We start from the raw sequence: 21,763 nt of genomic DNA, 5'->3' as shown, positions 1-21,763 counted from the left end.
TCAACATCCAGTATTTTCATGTAAATAAAAGACAGCCAAGGATAACTCAGCAGTGATGTAGCTAAGCTACTGGGTTTGTTTTTCATTGAGGCTTACCTGAATCAAGGATATATGGTTAATTTTTTTTTTTTTTTATCAAAGTGCTTCACTGCTTGCTAAAAACACCTACAAATAATAGTAAATAAAACTTTATGTTTTAGGAGTCCGTATCATTAAGTAGCAGCCATACAATGTAAGAGAAACCTGTTTCTAGTAGCCAGAAGAAACTGGCTTATGCTTAAAAGAAAACTGGCAGCCTTTCTGGAACAATAGTCATGCAAGTTGAAGTTCAGGGGCTCCTAAATCTTCTCTCCCCACACCCCATCAAGCTCCAACTCTACTGAAAATTGCATCAAACAATGACAGATGGAAACAAGGCTGAAATTGTTGGTATCTTTTAGTTTTTTTTTTTTAGCCTGAGAGTTTTTGCTCAGGTGGATATTAAGTGAACTCACCAGACCAATGAAACAGCTTTACTTCCTTCAGAAATGTTTAGAACGTGAACGAAATTGTGTCGTTTTACAAGACCCACTTTTTAAATGTAGTCTTTCTCTTATTGCTTAGTTTTTTATTTTCCTTTTACCTGCAATTCTCAAAAAAAGTCACCACCATATATAACACCTGCGTACATAACACCTAAGGCATTCGCGTAGAAACAAATAGGATACATAGCTTAACTTCAGACCCAATGTCTCTTTTTGTTTAACTAGCATGTTTTTGTTTAATTAGCATGTTGGCTAATGCACAACTGCCCATTTAAAATCTCAATTATTACATACCAACTACTAAAAAAGAGAGACTTAACCCCCTCAGAATTTTCTTTAAGCTGCCCTCCTCCCCCATATCAAATCCTATATAAACAACAGCAGCACACTGAATTTAAGGTTGCGTCATTTGATTCTGGAAACATCAGGTCTTCAGCAAAGGCACATTCAGTCCGGATCTGAAATGGTGAGATTATGAGTTAAGACTGGTTCTGGTAACAGTGATATTTACCTCTTTGAGACAGCCCATAAAGTTGTTACTGACTGGTGACCCTGGAAGGTCGGCTGTGCTGGGACTGCCTCCAACATAGAAAAAGTCATCAGACCCCAGCATGGTATAATCTTCTTGTGTGTAGCCCGTTGTGGTAAGAATCCCATCCACTGATATTGTCACCTAGATAACAAAGCACAGGGAAAGGACACGCTATACTCAGACCTAGATACTGTAATCCTGGGATATGCCTGTTTTGTGTTTTGTTTTGTTATATATTTTTTGTTTGGCTTTTTTCTTTTCTTTTTTTTTTTTTTCTGTTTGTTTGGTTTTTATTTTTAGACCTATGGTGGAACCCATTTTCATGTCTGTTTGAGGTTTATTCTTGGATTCTATTCAGCTAGCCCTAAGAGATCTAAGCTATTAGAGAGTTAACTTGATTATTGAACTAGTGTTAACGTCATCCCTACTGCAACTCAAAAGTTACTTAGCAGACACAAAAATGGTGTTAGTAAAATGCTTCCTAGGTTAGTTTTGCTGGTGTACATATTAGTAAAGTTTAGTTGTCTGGTATTAACTGATCACAACGTGCACCTTGTTAACATAAAAGGCGCAAGCTATTTCCAGCAACGTCACTGTTTGCACTATTGAGCAGCAGTTGTTCAGCATGCAAGTGCCTAGGCCCATGCCAAAGGGGGAGGGGAGGCAAAACAACCAGGAGAAGCGGCCCACGTTGGTGTGCACATGCAGGAGGGACAGTACAGTTCAGAAAGGAAAGGAAAGGAAACAGGGAGAACCAAAGGAAAAAACAACTGCTTGGTGATGACGTAAAGATGAGTGGGTGTGGCATCTCCATCATTCCCAAATCAAGTTTCCATGCCATGCATCATGAATGGTTAGAGACTGGCTGCGCCTGCGGTCACTCAGGCCAGCCGCCATTTTGTCTTATCCCGTGTTAACCACAGCTGGATGCAAAACGTTCGAAACGTTAACGATGCCCCTACAGGTGAGTTGGAAAACAGAAGTTGACAGGAACAGGTAAAAAATAAGAAGGTCAACAACAGATGAAAAGAAGGAGGTCAAAGTAAGCAGAAGAGTACCAACCGCAGTTCCTCTTTTGTTAATGATGTCTACAGTTAAAAGAAAGAAAGAAAACACACGGCAAACCCAAAATAAGAAACAATTAGAATGATATCTACCGAACAATGTAGTTTGTTTACCATAGCGTGTCCAATGCCTGAGTGCTTTGTGGAGAAGGGGGGAGAAAGGAAATTAAAAACTGTGAACAGAATAACGATCGTTACTTAAAAAATATGATGGTCTCTACCATGTTAGTACATTTTTTGATTCAGGTAACGGTTAGTAGAATGAAACATTCCATGAATGACATGTTAGTTATTAAGCATGTTAGTAACATAGAAAAAGGGCAAAAAAATTTTACAAGAAAAAAGCAGACTAACAAATAGGCCTCCCACAGAGGTAATATTTTTCCTGCCATTATTGTTCGTAACTTGCTACGAGACAGAATCAGACATATGGCAACGTTCCCTTTGTCTTCCTGAGTACATCTGACAGACATGTAAAAAGTCTAAAAGGGATTCAGAGGCCTAAAGCTCATCAGCTGACCACTGCTGCCCTAAGCCCGCAATTGATCCCTCCCCAACCCTGGCCCACCCCAGCCCCAGCAAATTAGTAGGAATTGGTTGTCATTGCCCTACTACTCAATTTTACAGCATACAAGGACTCCTCCTCAACTCCAAAACTTTCTTCGGTCATATTGATGGACTTTAAGGTCACAGTTTACTGCAATGAGACAAAGCAAAGATCCTGACACATAGAATGAGTAGAATGGATTTCTTTTTAATCTGTCCTGCCACACATGCACCCCACCTGTACAACTACAGTTTCCTTTAAGCTACCAATTCGCAGTTTAGTTTGTAACCTGAGCAAAGGCAAATCTAGAAAGTGGGCTCCCCAAGCCCCACCCTTCCTTCTGTGCTTCTCTCAGTGAGCCTTCGGTCTCTTGGTGAGTATCTGAGAGGAAAAAATAAAATAAAATAAATGGAAAACCAAAGAGACAGACTTAATGAGAAACTCGTGGGCTACAGCTACACTGACGGTGGGCGACCATCTCCCAAGGCAGTTGTGAAGCATGTGGGATCCCTCCCGTGTCAAGAAGGCATCTGGAAGGTCTTTGGGGTTCTCAAGGATCCTTGTTTTTCTGGTCTGCCTTAGCTAGGCTGAGTCTGCATTCCTCAAGCTTCTCTAGCTAGGATAGTTAAAGCTTTTCAGAAGCAGGAAAGAACAGGTTAGACAGGTAACAGCTCAGTAAGAGAGGGCTGTTTTAGTAATGGAAAGCCAGAGCCATTCCGGTCATGCTGCAACTGTTCAGAGAAACGACAAATACGTTAAGGATATTAGTTTGAGATCAGCATGTATGGCAGAATAATTAGTCACTGTCAACACTTAACAAAATGATACATTGTAAATATCATAAAATTTCAAATGATAACCAAAACTTAGAGTGTTCCTTATATAGGACAATTGTTTTTTCACTTTCATCTGTATATATACTGTAAGAGTACACCTCAGTTAAAAACATACAGTATACGTGGGTCCATGGATTTACTAAAGAGTTTCTGTTTTGCTAGTATATAGTGCCCCTTGCAAGAAGTTTAAAAAAATACAGACAATTAGAAACTGGTGCCAGAAAACGAACTGGCCTATACAGTGTCATTTGGGGTTCAACTTCAAGCATCTATGCTAAAAATAAAAATATCTTCATAAACAGACTCTTTAGGAGATATGGAAACCCCCAAAGTCATTTTCCCCTCTCAGGGACTTTTCTTGTCCCCGTTTTGGGGCATGGAGATGGGGAGAGAGTAGGGATTGATACAATCCCAAACCACAGACACACTGTTTCTTTGATTACAAAAAAGGAACTGTGATTTAATGACCCCAATGTGCATGCTTCCAAATGATCACCATGAAACTACACTTTTAAAATCAAACAAACAGACAAAAAAACCAAAAACACGACAAAATCACACACATCACAGGAAGGGCAGGTCATAGGGATATTCTTGCAGCCCTCTGGGAAACTGTCATATGTCTCTGTATCAAAATAGCTGTTGGGCCCCCAGAACTTTCTAGATATGCCCCTGCTCAAGTATGGCAGGAAGATTCATCTCAGAAGAAAAGCTAATTTGAAAGTGACTCTGAGGAGCCGTATATCATGTTGTTAGGGTTCTCAAGTACCAGACACACAGCTGTAGCGAGAAACAAAACCAGTTACTCTCTTATCCACTGCGCTGTTACCTGACGCAGATTCCTGGTGACTTTCACATCATGCCAGGCATTATCATTAAACTTTCCATTCACAGGCTCCACTAGTGCTTCAAAGGCCCCTGATCCCAAATTAATGACCAGAGAGACAGCTCCATTTTTCAGGGCAAGATTGACATAATCAGCTGATTTCCCAGTGTGAAGCATCAGTCCATTCCTCTGAAGGGTTTTAAAGGATAGAGTTATTTCATCACTGCTGCTTTGAATGGGGTTTTGAGACAAGTCGTAGCAGAAGTATTCAGATCCCTTGAAAGTAGCAATATATTCTTCTTTTCCTAGAGGGAAACAGATAAATATGTGTGTAAGTAAAGACGTGTATACTATGTAAATTGGCAGATCTTAACAGAAACAATAACTAATCAGCCCCAAATTAGCTCTTTGCTTAATTAACATTCATGACAAGGGCCTGCTGAAAAGTCAAACAGTACTGTAGGTGGCAGTATATTTCAGCTATTGGGCCATCAACTCCAGTCGCTAAAGCTGACGTTCTTGAAAATTCAATTAATTTTTAAGTATCACTGCAAGAGCTCTGATCAGAGAAAGCTTTGTGGTATCTCCAGGGCATGAATCAGATACCAGTAAATGCATATTGGATGGTTCTACTCTGTTGCAACAATGGATTCAACCATGTTTGCAACGTTCTCTCCATCCAACTGAGGCATTATTCTAATTTTCAGCAAGACATTTATATTCAAAGATCTTCTCAAAGAAGAGCCAAATATTTTCATCACTGAGAGACCACAGCAGATTATCTGGTGAGGGGCTTGGGAGAAAGAAAGAAAAAGAAAAAAAAAAAAGAATTTGTCCTGGAGGAAATAGATTTCCTATAGAGCATGTGTATTTTTTCCTCCTGGGACAGAAGGAGAAGGCTAGAAAGCCTAATGAAGTCAGCTAGATTGTTAATTCATTCCCTGGTCTCGCCAAGCAGATGGCAGGGCTGGCTTTTATGAGACTGGTAAGAATGCCAGCACATCGTCACGGGGGTAGCATTTACATGAAGACTCAACGTTCTATCCACATGGCAATCTTTACCATATCCAGGAATAACACAAGGCGGATCCCACGAGATGCTAGACAGATCAAATGGAAACGTGACTATTTGGAAAGAACAACTTTCTCCCGCTGATGAAGTGAATTTAACCTAAGAAAGGCTGTAAGCAAAAGGCTCCCTCACTTCCTAGGCAATAATGGTATGTTGCCAAGAAAAATTAAACAGTATGGTCTGGAATCAGCTTCTGATAAACTGTAAACGTAGAATTATAAGTGGTATTGGGAAACCAACATCCCTTTCATCTGGTGATACAGCCTCTCTATTCTGCCCGCTGGAGGGCTCATAGACCCGCAGGGATCACACTCTTCCCCTGCCAGTAGGCTTTTACCTCAGGGCTGTTTTCATTTGACAGTCAAATAATCCATGGCCTGGCACCAGAGCTCAAATCTAGGCTCCAGCTCGGCAGTGCCAAATGACCTGACTCCGGAAAGAGAAAGTGGCTATTGGGAGGCAAAGCATGGTATCCAGGAACGGTGCTGCCTGGGGCCTTTCATGAAGAATTGAGTCCTGGAAGAATGGTCACTGACTACCAGTCAACCATCAGTGAAGACAAGAGATCAGGCCACACCCACCACATTCTGAATCAGAGCCATAGCAAGGACAACCCAATCTATACTAGAGGGTCCTTCCCATCCAAGCCCTCAAAATATTGCCTGAGCACCTCCCAAATGCTAAGTTCAGTACTGGGCTTCAGGAATAATGGAACAAACAAGGCAGATTTAGCTCCTGTCTCTGAAAGTTTACAGGCCAGGTATATGTTTCCCTGGCCAGTTTAATATGGCAAGTGGCTCAATACTGGGAGCCAGCACAATGAAATATTTCTGATACAGCAGGAAAAAAATGAACAGGCCAAAATATGAACTTAGATCCTAGCTTGGCCACTTGCTGGCTATGTCACTGGGGGCAATTGTAGCATCTTTTTAAATCCAAGTTTCTAAAAATGGTTGGTGATACCAATCTTTTTGTGTAGATGTGAAGATAAAATGAGTTAATGCCTGTACAGTCATCTGGCAGTGTTGGTGTGCACTAGGAATAGTAGATGTCTTCCTCCTTATCAGCCCAATGGGATAAATGTCATAAATGGTGTAAAACAAATAGCGTAAGCCATACTTAATTGTGAAATGCTACAATGTTTTCTTTAGGATCAGAAGCAGGACCAGCATGCCCATGATTAACATATCTATTCAATATTATACTTGAAGTCCTAGCTAAATCTAAAAAGATGAGAAAAGATACATGAAACTCATAAAGACTGCAAACGAAGACAATGATGTCATATTAGCAAATATTACTGTATACATCAAGAGATCAAAATAATCTACAAATAAATTTTTGTGCTTAATAAGGAATTTTAGAAAGATCACAAGATTAAAAATACCTGCATTTTCTGCGTACTGGGAACAATCAATATTTTAAACATATATGACTAGACCTAAAGATCAAGTAGAACTGTAGATTCAATGAAATTCCAATAAAAATCTCAATGGATTTTTAAAAACGCACTTGAGAAGCTGATTCTAGAAGTTCTTTGGGACAAAAAAAGGGCCCCGAAAAAACAAAATATGCCAAAGAAAGATGATGGAGCTATTTGCCCAAGTAGAGATGGACTATTTATTAGAAGATTATGGCAATTTAGAGGATGTATTAGATTAGATAAAAGGAGGAGAATAAAGATAATCCATTAAACACAAACTATTCCTAAACATATATGAACACTTGAATTATATCAAGTCAGACATTGCAGATAATTGACCAAAGAATGGCTTAGTTAATAAATGGTGCTGGGACAACTGGCTATCTAATATGAACAAAGTGAAATTGGATTTTTACATCATTTTGTTTATAAAAATCAATCCTACATGGATTAAGGATATAAATAGAGAGGCAAATCTGTAAAATTTTTCTAAGACAAAAATATATGATCCTGAGATATGGGAGGTTTATTTAAATAGGCATAAAAACATTAAAAAAAAAAACTGATAAATTCAACCTCATTATAATTAAGAACACCTGTTCATAAGGAGAATAAAAAGTTAGATAAAGGAGAAAATATTTTCATTTCATATCAGATGACAAAGAACTAGAATCCAGGAAACATAAAGCACTGCTATAAGTCTATATGAAAAAGGGCAAACAATAGGAAAATAGGCAAAAGAAACGTACAGCCATTTCATGGAAAAAAATATATATCCCCACAAATAAATGAAATAATGCTCAAACCTAGTAGTATTCAGAGAAATGTAAAAATTAAACTATATTCTAATACCATTTTACACTCATGATATTGACCAAAAATGAAAATATATATGTGTATACATATATATATATATAGAAAAATTCCAAGTTCTGCAAAGCTGTGGATAAACAGTAATTCTTATCCCCTGCTAACAGGAGTGTGAAAGAACACTTTGGGAAGCAGTATGATATTACTTGGTATACTTAAACTGCAATCTCAGGGATATGCAACCCAGAAGAAGTCTGGCATAAGCGTATAGGACTGGCCGTAGAAGAATAAAAGCAAAACACTGGAAATAATCTAAATGGTCCCCAACAGAAGCATGGGTCTCTTAAAAGTTTATGCAATGAAATGCTACACTGCCACAAAACTAAAGGAGCTACAACTACGTTACATACACAGACAATCTGAAAAATATAAAATATTGAATGGTGGAATCTTGTCACACAAGAATACATACAATATGGTCCTATTTCTACAAAGTACAAAAAGAAGCAAATTAAATAATATACTGTTTTAGGATTCATTCCTATGCATTAAACTGTTAAAACACAAGCATATTAAGATAGTAGTTCCCTCTCAGTAAAAACTTGGTGTCATGGATTGAATTATGTCCTCTAAAAAATAATGTGTATCCATTTGGCTGGGCCATGATTTCCAGTATTGTGTGGTTGTCCTCCATTTTGTGATTGTAAGTTTATGTTAAAGAGGATTAGGGTGGGATTGTAACACCCTTATCCTGGCCACATTCCTGATCCAATGTAAACAGAGTTTCCCTGGGGTGTGGCCTGTACCACATTTTATCTCTCAAGATAAGGAAAAGGAAGCAAGCACAGAGTTGAGGACCTCATACCACCAAGAAAGAAGCACTGAGAGCAGAACATGTCCTTTAGACCCAGGGTTTCTGGGCAGAGAAGTTCCTAGTCCAGGGGAAGATTGACAAGAAAGACCCTTCTTCAGAGCCAACAGAGAGAGAAAGCCTTCCCCTGGACCTGATGCCCTGAATTTGGACTTTTAGCCTACTAAATCCATACAGTCTTTTAATTGATTTATTTTACAGTGAACTTTTACTAAATTTATTAAAAAAAAAAAAAAATATATAGCCAGATAAAAATCATAAAAAATAGGTTTCTTTAAAAAAAAATAGTAAAATATGTATAAATAAAAGCCCACAGGACCAGTTTCAGTGGTGATGAAATTTCATAGCCAAATTTTAACATAAATGTGAACAGACACACAATAACAACATGTTAATAAGAGACATTACCTAAAAGATTAGCTTATTTTTATGGTAAATAGGGTCAAACTATTTTACATTGATTCACTTCCCTCTCATAATCTATTCCCAAAACAAAAGCCAAACCGGTTGCCATCAAGTCAATTCCAACTCATAGCGACCTTATAGGACAGAATAGAACTGCCCCATAGGGTTTCCAAGGAGCAGCTGGTGGATTCCAACTGGCGACCTTTTGACGAGCAGCTGAGCTCTTAACCACTGCACCATCAGGGCTCCAATCTATGCCCACAAAGGCGTAAGTAATATGCAAAGAATGATAAAAATTTTACTGAGAGAGGTGAGGTGGTAGAAAAATACAACAGCCATTTTCCAAGGCCAGAGTTCCAGTTGACGATTTAACAAAGATTTCTTCCTAATTCTAATTTGTGAATTAATTTTTATTTAAAAACTCTCTTACATACAAATTCAAAATAAATCCCTTTTATATCTAATTGTAAAAATCACTTTTATTAAAAATAATAAAAATATCTCATACAGGGACTATCCTTGAAAATCCAGTGAGTACAACTGGTTTAACCTGTACCCTGGTGACAATGCTGTGATTCTTCTCATTCTTCATTTTTCTCTCAATCTGCTTGCTTTCTTCCTAGTATGAATGTTCCTTCTGGGCAAGTGTGAAGACTCGTTTGTTTGGCTATTTATACTTTTCAGTGCATTTTCCATGCACATTGGCTCTGTGAGGTAGGTATTAGTATAACCACTCTCTACATGACAAACAGGTTTGGAAAAATTACGTAACTCACCAAGGTCACTCAACCAAGTATCTCAACCAAGCAGAGTGACTTGAACTTAGAAGTTCCGGATGCGTGACCTCAGCTAGTTGAGTCTTTCCTGTGATCAGCATGATGTCTTGACCAAACTAGACCCTCAACAAATGTAGCTTTCGGATATCTATCTCACAACAAGTTATTTTAAGAAGCTTTATATCAACACAGCCTCTGCTCTCCTTGTCTCAGACCGTTACCCTCTTCTATGAAGTGGCAGCCCAGTTTGTTGTCCATTTATTTTTACACTGAAAGTAGTAAAATGAAATAGCAGGTAAGCAATGCCAGATTTTTTTCTAGCCCTTTCCTAAATTCAAGTAATAGATGTGATCATAAATGGGGGTAAATTATCACAAGAGAAAAGGTCTATTATCACCATCATGAAAACTGACCAACTGCAATAAGTACCATTGGGTATATAGACATCCTGTGGGAATTTTATATATTATAAAGAACTTGGAGTCTCAGTCCTTAGAAAATAGTTATCATAATCAATGAAAATAACATTCCCCAAATATTTTCCATTTATTTCCTACTGGCCATCGTTCTGATTATTTGATGATAGGTAGGCAAGTGGATTCTGGCTCATATACAAATTCTTGCATCATACATGATGAGAGCTGCCTATCTGAAGACGATATTTATAAAATTTTCCATCCTTGTTAAATATTTAGAACAGGTCTCTGAGTCAGAGGGTACTTTATAAGCTCTCCTCTAGTCCAAACATTTAGTTTATATTAGAATTAGACAGAAGAACTAGAATTCTATGAATTCGTTTTGTGACGACTGGATAAGCTGACTTTAACAAAGTTAAATTTGATGGAAGAAATCTAAGTTCTAGTTGCAGGTCCAAAGCTACCCAACTGAACAAATAATCGAACGCTGGAAACATGAGTTCCTAGCCCCAGGGGATCAATTAAATCAACGAAACTACTGGGAGGACTGAAAACATGAGTCAACAATGTGATGAAGAAACTCAAGAGAACCCATATAAGCATGGGCTACATTCATGAAAGTACTTAGCTGAGAGATGGGACAGTCCTACAGCTTAGGGCTAAACAGCTCACACCTGGTCTCATACTCCTTTTGGATATGATGCAGTGTGTGTGGATATCTATCAAGATGTCGAAAGGCTTCTAGGTTATATCACGTAAATATAAAAAACATGGAGGGGAAAAGATTTAAGGCATCTGAAATATATGACGTATGATATATGCCAGCATCTTCAGATATAGGGGAAGATGTTCTTTAGCAAGATTATGACAGCATTCTGTATGGAATCAGGGTGTAAATAAGATTAACATATAAGAGGAATGGGAAAATAAATTATATCTCAATATAAAAAAGGCTTCCTAAGAGAGCTCTCCGTAGGGGGAACATTCCACTGGAGAGAAAACAAATTCCTTGACACAGAAAGGACTTACGCATAAGCTAAACCACTTAATCGGATGTAGTAGAAGATGTCTAATGCTTGGATGCTAGATAGAAAGAAAAAAAAACGGATCTCTTTCAACATCAAGAATCATTGATTTCTACTTTATAGAGAGGAATGGTAGACAAAGAAAGGTTAAATGACTTCCCAAGTTCATACAGAAGTTAATTTTCAGGGCAGTGCCCTTTCCTATTACTTATTCATAGGATATAAACTCATTAATTTGATCCTAAATTTCCACATCTTCCAAGTTTACTCAATTTCTTTACCAAGTAAACAACCTGCAAGGGAATTACCTACTTTTTTTTTTTTTTTAAAGGCAGGGATTTCTAAGGGTGGGAAAAAGTCCCACTGTCTCCACTTGCATGAAAAATGTCAGGCTATTTTCTCATGCCAAGGACCTGGCGGACATTATTATTCCTTATTATCTTGCTTTTCATATACACAATCCCAAATCACACAGCTTTGTAGCATGTTACTCTATTTATGTGATTCTATGAGTGTGTTCAACACAAACCAAAAGCTAAAATCAATATATGAAAAACAAACAGAAAAAGACATTTGAGCAAGAGGCCTGCTTCATTTGTTTTTCTACTCTAGAAGTCAAGTATGCAAGAATATTGTGTCAAAAAAATCCTTGAATAAACGAAGGTACACACTAGGAGTTTACATTGTTAAATTAAATAATAAGCCAGGCTGTCTCTGACGATCAAGATAAAGCAAATTTAGAAAAATAAGAAAGGAAAGCTTGTTTATTGAAAATCCTTCGTCCCCAAGTAGTGTAAGAGAAAACATCATCACTTTATTTGCCACAATCCTGTGTATTTCAGAGATTAAAACAATCAATTAATTTCTGCAGGGAGAAATGGCATTGCTTTAAATCCAGAGTAGCTCACGCTTTCCTACCAAAAGTTGTGAAACTTCCCAGATTCCCAAATACAATTCAAACCATGTAAATTGAACCTAATTTCTATCGTTTTCAGCAAGAAATCTGGTATTATAAAATATTCCTTCTTCAAGATATTATTTCACTTTGGGTATGCCTCAAGACAACTAATCCAGAAAAAAAGTGTCAAGGATCCATTAGCGACTTTGGATTTACTTAAACGTTAGATAACCTGGAAAAAGAGGCACATTCTTAGTCACTAAATACGAGAGGTGAAGAAGACTTAGGTATTATTTAGTCCAATGGCCATGTTTATTAGATGAAAAAAGTGGGGGCCTGACAGATGAAATTATGGTAATGGAACCAAATGGGGAGAATCAGAATATGGCTCTGGGCCTCTTGATTCGATTCTCCTGCTCTTCCTTATTTCCCAGCTATCCCCATGACATGAGTCTCCAATTCATGACCAAATATTACATGTAGCTCAAAATTGAGCACAATTTACCAAAATAAAATAGGACACGGTCCAAAACTCTAGTACAATAATTTGCCAATCCTATTTTGCAACGGATTTGCATTTGCTTAAATAACTGCAGGTGCTGGGAACCAAACAGGCCACTCTGTGCCTGGCTGGGCTGATGACCAGTCAGTTCTGCGCAGAGCGTGTGATAAGCAGGGAAAGTAATGGCACTCACCAGGTGTGCCAGCTTGCTTTTCCTGGGCCTGCCTCAGATTCAAGTCCCAACAACTGACTCTGTAACAACCAACAGTCCCATCATTTAACCTGGAGGAAACCCAGAGACAGGTTCAGAATAAAAATACCGCTCAGTGACTACGGACTTTACAAAGATTTCCTCAAAGACTTATAAACTCTTTGGCTGTCGATGCATGATTAATAAAGAATAAATTATAGGAATACAATTAGATGCATAGCAGATTTATAGATATTCTGTATTTATAAAAATACCTCAATCCTCAGCTATAAAATGTGTGTGAGTAAATAATTTCAAATATGAAATGATCTTTCTCCTACTTGGTAAGTCAATGAGCACTGGGGCAATCTTTCTTTATAATCAAGCTCTAAAGAGTGGCCAATTTATAACGTTTTTCTTTCTCCGTAGAATCAGAGTAGTTTCTAATTGTATAAATCTATGAGTTATCAGACTATTTTTGCTATGTAGTAAACTGCCCCAAACTACAGAATGTAATTTTTCCTCTAGAGACATAAATAGTGGCATCTTGGAAGGTATAAACCAGAGTCTATACCAGAGGGAAGAGTAAAATGTTGGTTAAAGTGGAATTGCTTTAAAAAATAAGTGCTCTTAGCACTTGCTTCTCCAAGTATGGTCTGGGGGAACACCATTGGCATTCTTTGCACCGCTTGTAGCTCATGAGAAATGCAGAATCTCAGCCCTATCCCCAACCTACTGAAGCGGAATCTGTATTTTAACAGGACCCCCTAGGTGATTTGAGTGCACATTAAAGTGTGAGAGCCCTATTGCTCTAACAGATGCTTAGATTGCTGTAATTTAGAAAATCTTCTAAGAATTGTAAGGACTTTTGTTGTGCCTAAGACAGAACATACCATGGTATTTTTCTTAAGGGATAAATATTCAGATCTGCTACTTTGAATCTTTTGATTGGGGGGGGAAGAAACCTGTTAAGAAAAAAGTTAAAGAATCATAAAAATCCAGCCATTATGTAGATGCATAAAATACCTATTTAATATGTACCCTGGCAGAGTCTAGCCGGTAAATCATTGGAGGTAATCTCTGAATTCTTATTCTCAATATGTTTCTCCTTTAGGCCATATTACAATAGAATTCTCACGGGGTTTGGAAACTTAGCCCCACTCTTCTGGATAAATCTAAAGGAGTATAACTCCGGATACAGTCTAACAAGTTGTCATTATTAGTGAATATACATAATGAGTTTCATGCAACTGCATTTATGGTTCTCTCTAGAAACACCTGAGTTCACCCACTGCTGCAACTAAAAACAATCATACATTCTAGATGGATGAAAACTACCAGGCTTGGACCATCACATTTCCACCCTTCATAGTTAAGTGAACTCAGGACATTTTAAAGTCAATAATACTAAGCAATGGAGGAAATATGCACTGTAAAGTCAAAGTCTGCTGTGTTTAAAACAAGAATGGCATTTTTTTTTTTTTTAAAGAAAAGTGTAAGCATATTTTATCTCAGCATCCCCAGTATCCTTCATAGAGGAGGGGGTTGATAGGCACAATGGACATGATGAGGAATTATGCTAGGATGGAAAGAGATGTACTTAAGTAAATCTATCCATCCCCTTACTACTTAGGAGAACTGGCCAAGTGTTTCCTTTGTCCTGTTGTTGATTTCGCTTAGATAGACAGATAACTTTTTCTTACAACCGTCCAAAGTAGTCAGTTACCAATTGCTATTGAGTTCTTTTCCTACTCATGGCAACCCCACGTGTGTCAGAGTGGAACTATGCGCCACAGGATTTTGAATGGCCAATTTTTCGGAAGTAGATCCCTAGATCTTTCTTTTGAGGCACCTCTTGGTGGACCTCCAACTTGAACCTCCAAACTTTTGGTTAGTGGCTGAGTTCATTAACTGAGTTCTTTTGTATCACGAAGTGACTACAAGCACCACTAAGCATACACTGTTGTTTTTAGGTGCCCTCTTGTCGGTTCTGACTCATAGCGACCCTATAGTCAACAAGAAGAAACACTGCTGGATCCTGCGTCATCCTCCCAATTGTTATGCTTGAGCCCATGGTTGCAGCCGCTGTATCAACCCATCCTGTTGAGGGTCTTTCTCTTTTTTGCTGACCCTCTACTTTACTAAGCATGATGTCCTTCTCCAGGGACTGATCCCTCCTGGTAACATGTCCAAACTATATGAAGCATAGTCTTGCCATCCTTGCTTTTAAAGAGCATTCTGGTTGTACTTCTTCCAAGACAGATTTGTTCATCCTTGGGGCAGTCCATGGTATATCCAACATTCTTCTCCAACACTGTAATTCAAATGAATCAATTCTTCTTTGGTCTTCCTTATTCATCGTCCAGCTTTCGCACACATGAGGCGACTGAAAACACCATGGCTTGAGTCAGGAGCACCTTAGTCTTCAAGGTGACTGCCTTAGTCATCTAGTGCTGCTATAACAGAAATGCCACGAGTGGACAGTTTTAACAAAGAGAAGTTTATTCTCTCACAGTCCAATAGGCCATAAGTCCAAATTCAGGGTGCCGGCTCCAGAAGTCTCTCTCTCTCTGTCAGCTCTGGAGGAAGGTCCTTGTCATCAGTCTTCCCTAGGTCTGGGAGCATATCAGCACAGGAACCTCAGGTCCAAAGGACGTGCTCTGCTCACAGAACTGCTTTCTTGGTGGTATGAGGTCCCCATGTCTCTCTGCTCACTTCTCTCTTTTATGTCTCAAAAGAGATTGGCTTAAGATACTATCTAATCTTGTAGACTTCATCAATATAACTGCCGCTAATCCATCTTATTACATTGTAGTGATAGGATTTACAACATATAGGGAAACCACATACAATGGTGAGCAATTACACAATGCTTAGAATCATGGCCCAGGTAAGTTTCGGGGGGACACAATTTAATCCACGACAGTGACATCTTTGCTTTTTAACACTCGAAAGGTCTTTTGCAGCAGATTTGTCCAATGCAATGCATCTTTTGGTTTCTTGACAGCTGCTTCCATGGGCATTGATTGTGGATATAAGTAAAATGAAATCCTTGACAACTTCAATCTTTTCTCCATTTGTCATGATGTTGCTTATGTGTCCAGCTGTGAGGATTTTTGTTTTCTTTATGTTGAGGCATAACCCATACTGAAGGCTGCAGTCTTTGCTTTTCATCAGTAAGTGCTTTGAGTCCTCTTCACTTTCAGCAAGCAAGGTTGTGTCATCTGCATAATGTAGGTTGAGTCTTCCTCCAAACCTGATGCCCCATTCTTCTTCATATAGTCCAGCTTCTTAAATTATTTGCTCAGCATACAGATTGAATAAGTATGGTGAAAAGATACAACCCTGATGCACACCTTTTCTGACTTTAAACCACTAGATCAGTATAAACTAGAAACACTTGGATTGTAGTGTGCCATTCTTTGCACTAGGGTAGCAAGAGGAGGTATGCTGGAAATCTATTGCATGTCTTTGATCTCAAGACAGAAACACAGCATTAAATCCAAAGGTCACACATACAAAGCACCGAGTACAGAAATTGTCACTGAGAGGGAGATTAATGTTCACTCAGGCATCATTCTTTAGAGTTATAAACTGAATGCTCACAACTTAGAGGCACTATTCTCCCCCATTAGAAATATATCAATGGATAAGGCACTCAGAGTCTCCACTCAGTCAAACTAGTTGAAGAAAGATGATCATAAATGAGTAACCAGTTATGCGTGACATTGAGAAAACAAAAGAAAGATGAGAATGACTGGGTAGGGTGACTGATTTAGGTGACTAGAAATGTTCGCTTAGCAAGTGACATTGGAACTGAGATCTGAATGATGAGGAACAACTCGTGGGACCATCAGGACAAGTATTATTTATCTGACGCAGAGAGAACTTACAAGTGCAACCCCTAAAAGGGGAAAATGTTTGGCTCATTCCAGGAATGAGGCAAACCCAGATTCATCTGACTCTCAGTCTACTTCACCTTCTAGCTCCACACCCCAAAGCCTTTGGTTACTCCAATTGCCTGGCCAAGTGAGTGCCTTCTTGTGAGTAATACTGGCCAGTTGGCTCAGGTTCCAGTCCAAGTGGAGTGTTTGCCCAGCCCATAGAATCTCAGACGTCCTGACTACACCAAACATTGAGTGTAGGCTGTACTCCTGTCGTCCCCTTTCCATCCTTTCACTTTCCATCCCCCGTGCTCAGAAAGCCACAAGACAGGTCAGCAAGTGTCCCGTGCATACACATTCATGCATGGCGGAATGTAGAAAGCTAACCTGCCTTTTCTGCAGACGCCCTCAGGCTCTACGTGTGGTCTGTGGTAGTCTCTTCCCTTGATTAGTTTTGGTGAAAGGAGCACACCTCTCAATGAACAGTAAGTGTCACAGGTCCCATGACCTGGCGACTCCTTCCTCTTTACGCACTTTTCTAGTTTCTTAAATAGACTAAGAAAATGGGAGGTGCGGAAGCATATGATGTGTTGAAGCATCAGTTCTGCTGCCTCTAGTAAGTGCTTAAGAATCCCTGGGTGGCGCTAACTGAAAGTCTGGAAGTTCAAATCCACCCACAGGGATAGAGAAAGACCTGGTGATCTACTTCTGAAAAATCTGCTATTGAAAACCCTATAGAATACAGTTCTACTTGACACTCATGAGGCTCCTATGAGCCATGATTGACTCAAGGGCAACTGGTTTACGCATAATGAAGGTTTCATAAATTCCTTTGTGTTACTGGGCTCTAGCCAACTATTCTAGGAGGAAAATTCACCCTCAACATCCTGTTGCGTATATAAAGTCATACCTTGCATATGGCAAGAAATCAACTAATGTTTACCACTACGATCGTTGGAGCCCTGGTGACACAGTGGTTAAGAGCTCAGGCTAACCAAAAAGTTGGCAGTTGGAATCCACCAGCCGCTCCTTGGCAGCCCTCTGGGGCAGCTCTACGTTGTCCTGTAGGGTCGCCGTGAGTTGTAATTGACTCGATGGCAACGGGTTTGGTTTGGCTTTTGGTTTACTATGACCATTATCACTAAGGTGACCACGGCTGCATTTTTTAAAGCACTCTCTAGCAGTTTAAAAAAAAAAAAAAAATCAGCTTTTCACCAAATCTTTTATCAAGCAGAATATCACTATGCCCAACACCCTAATGCAAGGAGCATATTGGTTAATTAAGTTGCCTGAAGTAAGAAAGATGGAAGCACTGTAAATAGAAAAAAAGAAAGCAAAAAAATATATCTATCTTTATTAATGTTTTATCCTTTTTATCAGGTTTGTACCTGGATGACATGAAAAATGATTTTAGGAGATTTTTGCTTTTTTCATTCTCACAGGGAAAACTATTGGGCTAAGAATTAGGAGCGCTGAACAGTGGTTTCCATTTGGCCACTTCTCATCTCTGTGCCCTTGGCTAACCCACTTAACCTCACCTGTCCTCTTTTTCCTCACTGGCAAAGTGACAGAGCTGGATTAAGTGATCTCCAGTGTTTCTTTCAATTCTAAAAGTCTATGGTTCTATAACATTTGGAATTTACTGAGCCACTGTTTCATTGATTCATTCAATATACATTTATTGAGGCCCAACTCTGAGCCAAACTCTATTGCTTTCCTGCTGTCAAAATCAGGCAATGCGGTAGAGTTAAAATGTCTTTAAAGGTTTCTGGTGGCTGCTGCTTTTAAAAAAGAACTTTTCACAGCAACTTCTCCTTCCCTGGGCTTCTAGGGCAAGTTCTGCTCTTATTCCAAGGACTTAAATGTTCAGAGAAACAAAGGGACATGATAGGTGTTCTGTTCACACTCTACCAGATGTCACCTTCCCATTCCTTTTCTTCATTAGCACAAAGAAGAATAGCTTCAACCCATTTTTTGGTCCTGGGTGTGCGAGGGTATTAGCAGAATGTATTTACTTATCCCTTCCCCCAGATTTAAGGCACTTCTCCATTTAAGTGCACTTTCCAGAAAAATATTTTTAGAGAAAGCTGATACTACAACCAATCTATATGAACTAATTTGAGGAGAATGCATATTTTCCAATAAAATTGTGTAAGGAACAATCAACAGTGACTAGTTTTTTTTTTTTTTTTTTTTCCCCTCCTGTGGATAGAACCCTTAATTTGGAATCAGGAGCCCTGGATTCAGTTTTCCGTTTTACGGTAGGTGCTACATGACCATGGACACGTAAATGTAGCTGAATCTGAGTTTCCTTCAGAACAAAGGCAATAGTCATCTCAGAACTTTTTAATAAGGATCCGTATTTTAACAATTATGGCATTATTGTTATTATTATTATATATTGATGCACCTATAACCTCTTCCCACCTTACCTATCATACCTGTATTAAAAATGTCATAAACCAACACTATTAGCTCAGTCTTTCTCATCCTAGGTTCCTCATGTGATTTGAGTACTATTTTCTCAATTTTCCCAAAGAAGGTACAAAACTAGCACCATTTTAGAAGCATAGGACAGAAGTCGGTTCATTATATATAATGGGTTCCTTCAAGCTTTGTTTCCTTCCTGGCTCCAAAGAGCTCTAGCTTAAGCGCAAACACCAGAATTTATCCTAAGGATTCTGGAGGTTGCTCACAGAATAGAAGCAGTTGTTAAACAATTAAGTCTTAGAAGAAATTTGAGAGGGACCCAGGCTCCTCACGGCAGAGTCACTGGTCTTCTCTGCTGGTTTATCATATAACTCAGCGCCAGTGAACCCCAGTTTTGAGGTAACTCCTTTCAAGTTCTGAGTTTCCCAAGGGGGAATATTTGATTAGCTCAGCTTTCATTAGTCAGAAGTCTTTACTCCCAGATCAGTTATCTATGTTTTAAAAGGGGATTCAGGGCCAGATTATAAAGCATGGTCATGTGGTGAAACCATTGTGAAAGGTACAGCTAACTCGTTAACACCTGACATTGTCAAGTTTCTAGGATGTAGGAATTCTTTTACAAGCCCCCTTTTTTTGTTCTACCTATAAATGTAGGCTTTAGGATTCAATACAAATAAAGGACAATGACTGATTTGTGTCTAACTTTACTTGAACTGTGAAACCTTATGGGAAATCTCAGCAAATCACAGAACTGTAAGTTTCAGAGTTGGAAGAAGGAGGCCCATAGAAGTGAGAGGTTTACTCAGGATTCAGAGCTGCTCACTGGTTCCACTGGAAGGAGAAGCTGCGGTTCTAGAACTGTTCCTCCTGAACAAGGCTGATCATAAGAATCACTACAGAAGCCTTTTTAAAAGTGCATATATCCACCACCCATTACCACAACTTCAACTTTATTAAGACTGAAATGTTAAAACGTATATTTTTTAATTTTCAGTTTATTCCAATGACCACCGGTTTAGCTTGCAACTTAGTGTGTTTTGCAAAATGCTAGGAATTCCCTCATCTTACCCTCTGGAAAGGACCAATTTCTCAACAGTTAGCATGAAGTCATTGGCATCACTAGGGTTGGTGTCACCCAGTTTGGTAACTCACGGTGTCACCCGCCCTGCCCCCACCCCCCACTTTCCACCCCACCCCCGCCCGACCCCTACCCCTACCCGCACCCAGCGCAGGTGGAGCTGCCCAGCCCCACCCTGTCCCTCTCCCATTGGCCAAGCTGGAGACCCTCCTCTACCCAATGGTGGGTGCCAAGGCCTGGCCGCCCACATCCTGACTGACAGGTGACAGCGAGGAGTGGTGACAAGTTACCACACGGGGTGACATCAACTCTAGTGATTGGCGGGTGATGGGGAGAGGGAGTGATGAGTTATTGCACTGGGTGACAGGTGATACCAACCCTAGTGACACCACTACCTTGGTGCCCCCTCCCCCAGCATCACTGGTCTGCTCCCTGCTGCCACTGGCAGGACCCTGGGGTCATTTTGGTGTCACCCCTCCGACAGTGTCAGGGGTGTGGTCCATACCCCTCTAGTGATGCCATTGCACAAAGTTTACGTTAAAGCAGGCCAAACACAAATGAAAAGCTGAGAGCCTTCTCACTCCTTAGTTTGAAAGCAATTTGAATGGTTCGAGAATATTTTACCCAGATTGAATAACACCACTTTTTCAGTCTGTAGCTAAAAGTCACAATATAGCCATTCACTTCTCACAGCAAAGGTTCTTTGGGTATCAAGGACCAAACACATTCCAAACCCATATGCTGTAAAAGCTGATTTATTTTACTTTTCTACTTGCTTTGGGTAAACCAAATACCCTGTTAAAACGAGTCTTTTCATCCTGAAGATCATTTACTTTGCCACTCTATGACAAAAAAATGTATTCTGTGAGTATATCTTATGTTTGCCAATATATTTTATACCCCATGCTTGAAAAAGGTTGCCTACCCCTCCATTTCCCATATTACATGCCTTCCCTATAAAGAGTTCATAAAAGTATAGAAGTTAAACCAGTTGCCATCAAGTGGATTGTGACTCATGGCGACACCATATGTTGTGCAGTAGAACTACTCCATAGGGCTTTCAAGGCTGTAACCTTTCAGAAGCATATCTCCAGGCTGTTTTCCGAGGTGCCTCTGGGTGGGCTCAAACTGTCAATCTTTTGGTTAGTAGGCGAGGGCTTAATCATTTGCACCCCCAAAGGGATTTTATAATTCAAGGGCTTTCAAAAATTTCTTCCCAGTTACCCGAGACTTACATACAATGCATAAGGTTTGTGTTCTGCAATGCACTTTTCCATTTTTTATAGAAATAGAAATAATTCTAACTTTATTTCATAATCCACTAATGATTCACCACCCAAGTCTCAAAGAACGCTGATTTAGTTCAATCTTCTCATTTTTTTTTTTTTGGTTTAATATTATCTATTTAATAATTTTTATTGTGCTTTAAGTGAAAGTTTACAAATCAAGTCAGTCTGTCACATATAAGCTTATATACACCTTACTCCATACTCCCACTTACTCTCCCCCTAACGAGTCAGCCCACTCCCTCCTTCCAGTATCTCCTTTCGTGACGTTTTTGCCAGTTTCCTACCCTCTCTACCCTCCTATCTCCCCTCCAGAGAGGAGATGCCAACACAGTCTCAAGTGTCCACCTGATACAAGTAGCTCACTC

The 21,763-nt window shown here is 39.3% G+C and overlaps 1 protein-coding gene across 21 annotated transcripts in view; it reads right to left on the bottom strand.

The window, feature by feature from the left end:
• Nucleotides 1-21,763, bottom strand: part of NRXN1 (neurexin 1) — a 1,236,536-nt gene that overhangs the window by 754,696 nt on the left and 460,077 nt on the right. For 13 of the 21 annotated variants that reach the window (XR_007515513.1, XM_049870248.1, XM_049870249.1 and 10 more), the window contains 3 exons: nt 4,333-4,634; nt 2,214-2,258; nt 1,036-1,197 (listed from right to left, as the gene is read on the bottom strand). Coding sequence is in view for 20 of the 21 variants with exons in the window: in XM_049870248.1 (XP_049726205.1) it covers nt 1,036-1,197; nt 2,214-2,258; nt 4,333-4,634 (509 nt within the window). In the remaining variant the exon portion in view is untranslated. The remainder of the gene's footprint in view (nt 1-1,035; nt 1,198-2,213; nt 2,259-4,332; nt 4,635-21,763) is intronic. The other 8 variants (XM_049870255.1, XM_049870257.1, XM_049870259.1 and 5 more) reach the window with 2 other exon arrangements.

Source organism: Elephas maximus, chromosome 26 (assembly GCF_024166365.1).
Source record: "Elephas maximus indicus isolate mEleMax1 chromosome 26, mEleMax1 primary haplotype, whole genome shotgun sequence".
Taxonomy (NCBI): Eukaryota; Metazoa; Chordata; class Mammalia; order Proboscidea; family Elephantidae; genus Elephas; species Elephas maximus.
Note: the sequence above shows the minus strand (reverse complement) of the source record. Positions and strands in the feature narration are given on the sequence as shown.